This window comes from Lupinus angustifolius, chromosome LG16, assembly GCF_001865875.1.
Source record: "Lupinus angustifolius cultivar Tanjil chromosome LG16, LupAngTanjil_v1.0, whole genome shotgun sequence".
Classification (NCBI taxonomy): domain Eukaryota; kingdom Viridiplantae; phylum Streptophyta; class Magnoliopsida; order Fabales; family Fabaceae; genus Lupinus; species Lupinus angustifolius.
In genome coordinates this window covers 16,348,947-16,358,702 of record NC_032024.1, presented here as the reverse complement: position 1 = coordinate 16,358,702, position 9,756 = coordinate 16,348,947, and the positions used below count along the sequence as shown (strand labels likewise).

The 9,756-nt window shown below is 31.1% G+C and overlaps 1 protein-coding gene across 1 annotated transcript; it reads left to right on the top strand.

The window, feature by feature from the left end:
* On the top strand, positions 1,147-1,971 carry LOC109329138. The gene has a single exon (XM_019562814.1). The coding sequence runs from the start codon at positions 1,193-1,195 to the stop codon at positions 1,850-1,852; it is 660 nt and encodes a 219-aa protein (XP_019418359.1). The 5' UTR covers positions 1,147-1,192; the 3' UTR covers positions 1,853-1,971.

The following is a 9,756-nucleotide window of genomic DNA, read 5'->3' as shown; positions in this document are numbered from 1 at the left end:
TTGTCTGTTTCATATAATTATATATATTATTTTAGACAATCAAAAGAGGAAAAATAATAAAAATTATGAAAACATAATTTAAATTGTTGATTGAACTCAATTTGTTTTAATCAAACATAAAAAAGGTCACTACTTCAACATTATGGTTTAAGTTTAATTTATAGGAAATATTTATTCAACATAATATTATGTTAGAGTTATGAATTAACAACATAATATCATTATTTAACGACATAACATGAGAATTATGACGAAAATATATTTAGTTATGTTATTATATATAAATATATTTCATTATTTTGTACTATTAATGATATATCTTTACCTTATGGTAAGGAACTAATCCTTTTCGGGGTTCGCGGCTGCCTCTCATAACAAGTGTCGATCATAGGAATCGACCTTTAACCTTTTGGATATATATGTGTGTGTGGATTTAGGAAATGCAGATCTAGGTACTCATTATTACTCAGATATATTCAATAGCGAGTTTCAAAATCTCCGATCCTAACTACTCGTAGGTCAAAAGATACAGATTTAAACCTCATATGTTATCATCCGTAATGAGTGGACACATTTTAAAATATGATTAGAATAGAATTTTCATTTATACATTTTTAAATTTTGAATGGAACTTTTATACTACTTTTTTTAGAAAAAGATGTTATAATTTACTATTTTTTATAAGGTCAAAACTAATATAAAATTTTATAAATAAGTTCTTGAAACTTAAAAATACATTTTACAATACTTAAGAATATAGTGATATGATGTCTTTATATTACTTGAGCAACGTTTCATTGTAGATTTTTTTAGTTAATAATAACCAAGGTTATTAATTAATAATGTGCTTTAAACATTGTTTCATACTTTCATTAATTTACCAAGTCAGCTTCTAGTTTTCTAATTATAGTTATTACTAACCTTGCATGGGATGCCTATGAATTTGTGGTGAATTTCAATTTGCAGAAACACCAAACCCACTAACATGTATTTGTGGTGACTTTTAATGAGAACCCTTAATCCACAGTAGAATTTGACCTCAGAAATTAACATGCATCCTATTTTTAGTATATACTCTAACGAAAATGTTTCCATCCTCTAAAATAAAACCCCATCTTATTCTCACTTTGAATTCCAACATTCCCATCGTCTCTCCTCTCTAGAACATAATTTCTAAAAGAGAAGAGACGATATGGATTTCACCAATAGCCTTCTCCTTGTTGTATCGATCGCTTATCTTTTCCTATCCACCAATGCAGTACCGACAACTCGGAGCGTCATTCCATCATACAATGCCCAAACTCCTTCAGGATCAAGGGTGGGTAGCCTAATAGGTATTAGCACCATCTTCAAGAATTCAGCCAAAGCTACACATCAAATCATTAGGGTTAGCCCTAGGATCATTTTGTTTTGCAAAAACACTGAGAACCCTGCACTTTGTGTTGAGACCATTGCCCCATATTTGCAAGGTGAATTTAACCCTATAGTGGCCCTTGAAACTGAGATTAAGGCTACACTAAATCAAAGCTTGAAGATTTCTAATATCATTGCTCAATCACTTGCTTACTCCTCTAATGAAGCAAAAGCTGCACTTAGAATATGCAAGTCACAATATAGAAACATTGTGGATACTATTAGAGAAGCTGCAGAATTGTTGAACCAACAAAATGTTGTTGATGCTTATTACAAGTTTTCATCAGTGATGGCAGATAGAACTTATTGTGAGGATGCTATTGCTAAATGTCATGGAGTTGAAAACCCTTTTGCTGAGGATTCTCAAATTATTTATCAGCTTGGTGGAAATTGCTTGGCTATTTTGGATGGGATTGTTAATAGTTCTCTCAATTTCTAAATTTATATTCAATTTTTTTATGACTACAAAATATTTGGTGATGATCATGAGAGAATGTGATCATGATCATTGTGAAATCCTTTGTTGTTGTTAAATGGTTATGTAGGGTTTCTTCAATATGTGTGCAATTTTTAAGTTGCAACAATGCAATGAAAAATATAACAAATTTCATAAGTCTGATTTTGTATTTATTTGATATGTTTTCATTATGTTTCTTTAATAATAAGGTTTCATGATGAATGAATATCTTTCATAATATTAAAAATTATATTCATTGGATGAAAATGATTTACATTAATAAAAAGCTAAATTTGTCATAAAGAAGCTTTTAGTTAGTATTTTTTGTTATGGGTATTTAAATTAATAATTGATATGGTTGAGTTGGAAGATTTAAGAAAGGGGATAAAAAAGAAATTTATCAACTACAAATAATAACATTTTTTAATAAAAAAATAATAATAATTGACATATAAAAGTATAAAAAATTAACTCCAATCATAATGGTGGATGGCAGTGATTGCTGACTTAATAACAATTTTTGTTATGGGTATTGAAATTAATAATTTATGTCGTTAAGGTACCGGAATTAAAAAATGAAATAATAAGAAGATTGATGGTTCAAATCTTATCCACTATAAATATTAACGTAAAAATATTTGTCTATAAAAAATAACAATTTATAGTTGAAGATCCATGGTGTTAATAACAATTTTTCCTTTCAATTAATAAAATTATAAATAAAATAGTAAAATCAATAAGTTTAGTTATTGTTCCTTGAAAATGTGGAACAATGAATTGAGAAATTTAAAAGAACTGCATAAAAATTCAAAATGAATACAATCTATTGGGAGCACAATGTTAAGATATATATTACTTCCTAACCTTTCATTCTCATTAATCATAGAAAATATTAAATTTATCTTTTCATTTTTAATTAAGGGGGAGATTCACTTACTCTAATAATAAGTTTTAAAAACTTACTTAATATCTTAGTAATAAATTTTAAAAAAATCTAATAGTTTAAATTAGTGATTAGATATAAATCATTATATTTCATGATAGCCGTGAAGTGGATGAATATAAACACTGTTGTGAAACTCTACAATTGGAGGAAACTTATAGAACCTTGCAAAATTCAATTCATAAGAGTTTATGTATCTAAAAAATGTTATTAATCATAGGGTATAGAGTATCTCCTTGTATAAGGAGATAAGTTATCTCCTCCTGCCAAGTGAAATCATGACATGTGTCATGTTTCATCATTTTCTATAAAAGTATTTTTAAAAATAAACAAAATAACACAAATGTCACATTTTTACTGGCTAGAGGAGATAAATTATCTCCTTATATAAGGAGATACATTATTCTCTTAATCATATATCCTGGAACGGAATTTTAGCTTATTTACACTAACGTGTTGACAGACACTGCTGTGTCTGTCAATCCGCTTTCCTATCGTTTGTAACGTATAATTTATATGTTATAAATATCAGATATAATAAATTGTATCTAAAAAATGTTATTAATCATATATCCTGGAACAGAATTTTAGCTTATTTACATACTCAAATTTATTATTAGATATTCTAATCTCAACTTAAAAAAATAGAATTATGAAGTATATCATAAGTCAATTTTGTCTCTAACCCTAGAATTGTATGCTTTTTATTCCAATGTTATTATTAGACATTCTATTTTGATAAAATTCTAGGCCTTGTATGATTTTTAATTAATCATTTACTTTACTTTGTTGCTTTATTCAACAATATATAAAAAATAAAAAAATAGCTTTATGGAGCCATTATATATTGCAAGACATTCAATTCAATATAAGTATCTAAAATAACCACAAAATGTTACATTTTGAGATTAAATCGATGTATAAATATAGCCTCCTAAACTTGAGAGTGAGTTTAACGATTTTAAATGATTTGAGTTTAGGGGTAATTTTGAGAATTTAACAACAAATTTATCAGAAAGAAAATCCTACAATTCATTGGGTAGAATTGTGTAAGTAGAATTTGAGAGTTTTTTTGGTGAGGTTGATTCTACTATTAGTGGAATCACTATGAGATTAGAAAAAAGTCGGGCCTTTGGGTTTGTCTTCTATGGGAACAAGGATCATCTTTATCAATGAAGAGGTAAGTAGTTATTTTTCTTCATATTTTCACCGACAAAAATGTAATTTTATGATAAACAAAATAATAAAAGTGTTATTACATGTTATCTTTTGTATGTCATTATGTGGTGCTTACCATAGCATCATTACTCCTTTTATGGAGGTTGTGATCAGACTAAACAAAATGATGGAGCTATGACAAAATATGAATAAGAAGCAATGCTTTGTCTTCTTTAGGAGGGGGATATATGGTTGAAAGGTGCCACTTAGATAAAAAAAAAGTAATTACATCTCATTTTTAATCTAAATCTTCTCATCCTACTTTGGACGATGTTTGGTTTGGTTGAGTAATAGTGTAGCGATGGTCTTATCACATTGTTCACTTTGGAGGAGGTAGCGGGGATGGCAACATGGCTTAGCCTGACGGGCCAACCCGTCTGGATTGGCATTTTAAGTAGGTTGGGGAGTTTAGCCCAAAAACTCATATTCAACCCGGTTTGGAAGCTCAGTTTTTAGATATGTCACAGAGGGTCGGGCCGGGCTGGCCCGTCCGGCCAGCATTATATTATCATTTATTTGTTAGTTAATTATTTTTATGAGCATATATTCATTTAATCATTCACATAATGTAGATGAAGAAGAAGAAGAAGAATTGAAAGACGATGATGGTAGTAATAGAAAAGTTGAGGCATCTTTTTCCAACAAGACATATAATGTTTGTTGAGCCTCGATTTTCGGTCGAACACCGGTCACACGATTGATTTGCAGCCGCCACCACGTTTTTGTGGTCAAAACGTAGAAAACCCTTTCGATGCCAAAATATTGGAAAGACTTGGCCTTTGAACTAGATATATGGATTCAGGAGTCGGTTACAGATCGGGGAAGGTATTAACACCTATCTGCCTGTTATCAAACGGTACCCGCAATAATCGCATGGAACTGAATATATTTTTGTGTCTGACAAGAGTTTATCTTGTTCCTATGTATCACTAGGTCAATAGAGAAATCAAGACTATGTAGTTTTTGGTAGAAAATGTTTATGTGTTGATTGATTTTAGTTAATGAAAAGTGGTTTGAGAATTTGTGAGACGGTTGTAAGTAGATAGATTTAAAGAGGACGATAAACTTTATCCCATATCATTTTACCCTCATAAAGAAAAAGAGGTAGTACAACAGTCGTTCGCCGCTTTTAATTAAATAGGATAATCAGACAAGGGTTTAACTTATATCATCTTATCCATATTAGCGAGAAGAAGAGGCAGTACGACAGTCATTCACTGCTTTCTTACTAACATGATAATAAAATAGGACCCAAATTGTCAATTGATAGGGTTAATGAGGGAGATACAACTTTGCCCTACATCACTTTATCCATTTTAAATAAAAAAGAGGCATCACAACAACCACTTATCGCTTTTAATTAAATAGGGTATTAAGATAATGGCTTGGTATATATTGTCTTATCCATATTAGAGGGAAAGAAGATGCAATACGGCAGTCGCTCACCACTTTTCTACTAATACGATAATAAAATAATATTAATGTTGATACTCTTTTTCTAACCTTAGAACTAAAAAAATGTTTTAATTTTATGAAAAATCTACTATTTCAAATATTTATACCATAAAATAAAAATGATGGTGACTCTTGATTCACGCATTAAATATAATTTCAAAAAAAAAGTATCTTATTTATTGATGGTTCAAATAAATATGATATATTAATTATTGATGAATTTTTAATATTTACAAGAAATGATATTAAAGAATAGTTGATTACTTTGTTTTGAAATTATCAAAGTGAATTTTTTATTAGGGTAAGAATTTTAGAATACAAGGATGACACTGACCATCTACCGTCAATCTCATTACCATAAAAAGAAGAGACAATATGACAACCACCCACCATTTTTCTATTCGAAGGGAAAGAAAGATATAGTTCAGTTCATTCACCGATCTCTTAAATTCTCACCTTAACTTTATTTTTACGCTCGAGTAAAAATAGAATCATTGATAAAAACATACATATTTTTGTTATTTTCTATTATAATGATTTAAGGAGTTTACAAAAAATTACAAAGAAAATAAAACACCAAACAAAGGTATTAATAGTCTTAAACTAGAATATGGATACAACTAATCTTGACACCAAATAACAAATACAAAATAAAAAATGGCTAGTGTCAAATAGGAATGTCACAAACCTAAAACCCAATAAGGATAATAAGTCTATACAAAACACTAAACAATCAACATAAATAAATATACAAATAATAATAATAATAAAAGAAAACAAAAATAAAATAAAAAGAAAGAAAAAAAGAAAAGGGGATACCACTGTCGTGTGGCTTCCCCATGGCTTCCATGAAGCTTTATGGCCACAAGTCAGTTGTCATGGTCGAACAGGCGGAGCAAGGGGTTGCCACGGTTGGAAGACCAATTGGGTTGTGTACCGGTGAAGGATTCGTGGTGGAGCTACTGCCATAACATGCCAAGTTGGAGACTAAGGTGTGGGCGGGAACGACCACCGACGGTGAACCAGTCCGGCATGGAGCTAATGCCGATTATTGAGGGTCCATTAGCGTAAGCTGTTAGAAACTTATAATTTCTAATTAAGGTGAGCATCATATATTTGATACAATGATATCAACTATTTATTTCCGGTGCTACATTATAAGTGATCTAATTACTGGCACCCATTAGATTTCTAAAAGCTGATAACGGATATGGGCTTAATGGATGTATACCTATCAAGTTAATCCATAGGGGATAATATGAACCATATAAGTTAACGCATAAGGAAGGTTATGATCCTCAACACACCAAATCAAATTCAGTTTTCTCTTCTCCCTATCAGAGTGAAAACGCAAGTCCCAAGAGGAATTAGGGATTTGGTTGAGGAAGATCATCATACCACAAAACATCTTTCAGAAACGTAGATCAAATGAGCATATTCAGGAACATGGATTCAGATATGACACTGCACCCTTTGTTTCATATATGTGTGTGAGAATCATGAGATTCAAGATCCTAAGATTAGTATTTCACCAATCATAAGGAATTCCCAACAAGTGGTATCATAGCTGAGGTTCTGAATTTTTATGATTCTCCATTAAGATGTTTTCCCCCAAATTTTGTTTGAACCATAATTCTAATTTGGGAATTTTTTGTTCGCTTCCGCTGTAATGTTATGAAAATTGGGAATATCTGAATTGATCATTATATGCATTATTGAATCTCATTATGTGTCAATAATTTATTTCGAATCATGTATATATTGTTATAAGCATACATTCAACATTCAGTGATATTCACGCACTTCATATATTCCAATCATTGTTTTCAAAAGGAGTTAAAACTTCTGTCAAATCATTTCAATATACGTATTATAATTTAAAGAATTTTTTTTTGATTTTTACTTCTTTTGCTTTATTAAAAAAAAACTAAGGTAAGTTAACCTAGTTTTCAAAACTATGATATGCACTTTTGTTACATTGTACATGAATTCTTATAGTGGACTTCTATTTTGAGTTTGTACTACTAAATCATTTTGTAATATATATGTGTTATATACTGTTATATTATGCAAACTGAATCTCTGTATACATATTTACGTATGTTTTAAGATATGTATAATTATATACGATTTGTAATTATATTGTGGGATTAGATTTGATAATCATAAAATATATCAAATTTGAAGGTTTTAATTCCAAGATTAAATTTTTTGCAATGGGCCCATATTGTTTATTCTTTTGTCTGGTAATTATTTTGAATTAATTGATGCAATATGTTGCCAAAGTAACATTTGTTATAGAAATTAATTGAAATTAATAGATGAGTATGAGATTATTTATGCAAATTGTGTTCGACTCAAAGGAAGACACAATTTGGCCAAATAATAACATACACGTGATGATAAATATGTAACAATTATAAAGTTTTTTTCCATGTGAATAATAGTCGCTCCAAAAAAGGCTATTGTTTGACAGAATTAATTGTTAATATTTGATCATTATATTGAGAGTACCACTTACAAATTAATTTCTCTGTCCAAAGACTAGAAAATGATGTTGTGCTACGTATCTTATGATGGGTCTATCATGTGAACATGTCTTGGTTTTTGTATATATTACATGAATTGTTTGTTTAGATTTGAACATGTTATTAATTCTTTGTTATGTGGATTTAGTGTCTTTTACCAATGCTGCAAATATTTCTACTCAAATGAGTAACATCTCATTGCTGAATGAGACAAACTTTAAGGTCTGGAAGGAAGTCGTAGAAATTATTCTCGGTTGTATGGATTTGGATCTAGCACTTCGTGTGGAGAAACCCATTTCTACTACAGAAAACCTCGATGAGGCTAAAATCGATAAATTGGAACGCTCTAACCGAATGTGTCTGATGATCATAAAACACTATATTCCATATATGTTTCGGGGCTCTATATCTGAGGGTGAAAGTGCAAGGAAGTTCCTTGAAGAAATAGAACAATTCTTTACCAAGAATGAAAAAGCGGAGACGAGTAGCCTTTTGGCTAAACTCATCTCCATGAAGTATAAAGGCAAAGGGAACATAAGGGAGTACATTATGGAGATGTCTAATCTCGCATCAAAACTGAAGTCACTTAAGTTAGAACTTGGTGATGACATGCTCGTGCACTTGTTTTTTATCTCTCTTCTTGCACACTTTGGGCAATTCAAAGTGAGTTATAACACTCAGAAGGACAAATGGTCCCTTAATGAGCTTATATCTCACTGTGTGCAAGAGGAATAGAGGTTGCAGAGAGATAAGACTGAAAGTGCTCACTTGGCCATGACCCCTCAAAATAAGAAAAGGAAGAGCAATAAGAATGCTACAAAAGGGTCTTATTAGCAAAAGAAATTGAAGAGTAATGATGAATTTACCTGTTACTTCTGTAATAAGCAAGGACACGTGAAGAAAGAGTGTCCTAAATATGCCTCATGGCATGTAAAGAAAGGTAAATTTCTAACTCTTGTTTGTTCTGAAATTAATTTGGCTTTTGTACCCAATGATACTTGGTGGGTAGATTCTGGTGCTACTACTCACATTAGTATCACTAAATGGACAATATTATTTTATTACGTTCATAAACGATTACTCTAGGTACGACTACCTATATCTTATATATGAGAAGTCCCAATCCTTGGATGTTTTCAAGTCTTTCAAGGCTGAAGTTGAACTTCAAATTGGAAAGAAAATTAAGGCTGTCAAATCTGACAGTGGTGGTGAATACTATGGCAGATATGATAGATCAGGAGAACAACGTCCAGGGCCATTTGCGCTTTTTCTCAGAGAGTGTGGAATTGTTCCGCAATACACTATGTCAGGCAAACCTAGCATGAATGGTGTTGCTGAGCGACGAAACCGAACTCTTAAGGATATGGTGAGAAGTATGATTAGTCATTCTTCCTTGTCATAGTCTCTTTTGGGGGAAGCTTTAAAGACCGCAGTTTACATCCTTAATAGGGTGTCAAGTAAAGCAGTTAACAAAACCATATATGAGCTTTGGACTAATAAAAGACCAAGCTTGAAACACTTGCACATTTGGGGTTGTCCAGCTGAGGCGCGACCTTATAGACCGCATGAAAGAAAACTGGACTCTAGAACTATTAGCTGTTATTTTGTTGGCTATGATGAACGCTCTCGGAACTATAAATTTTATGATCCCACTTCAAGACACTTTTTTGAGACGGGAAATGCAAGATTTCTTGAGGAAGTTGATTTTGGGAAGGAAGAGAACATAAGGAATGTTGTCTTTG

Excerpts from the sequence above, each read along its gene's own strand:
- LOC109329138 (XM_019562814.1), top strand. The coding sequence starts at position 1,193 with ATGGATTTCACCAATAGCCTTCTCCTTGTTGTATCGATCGCTTATCTT.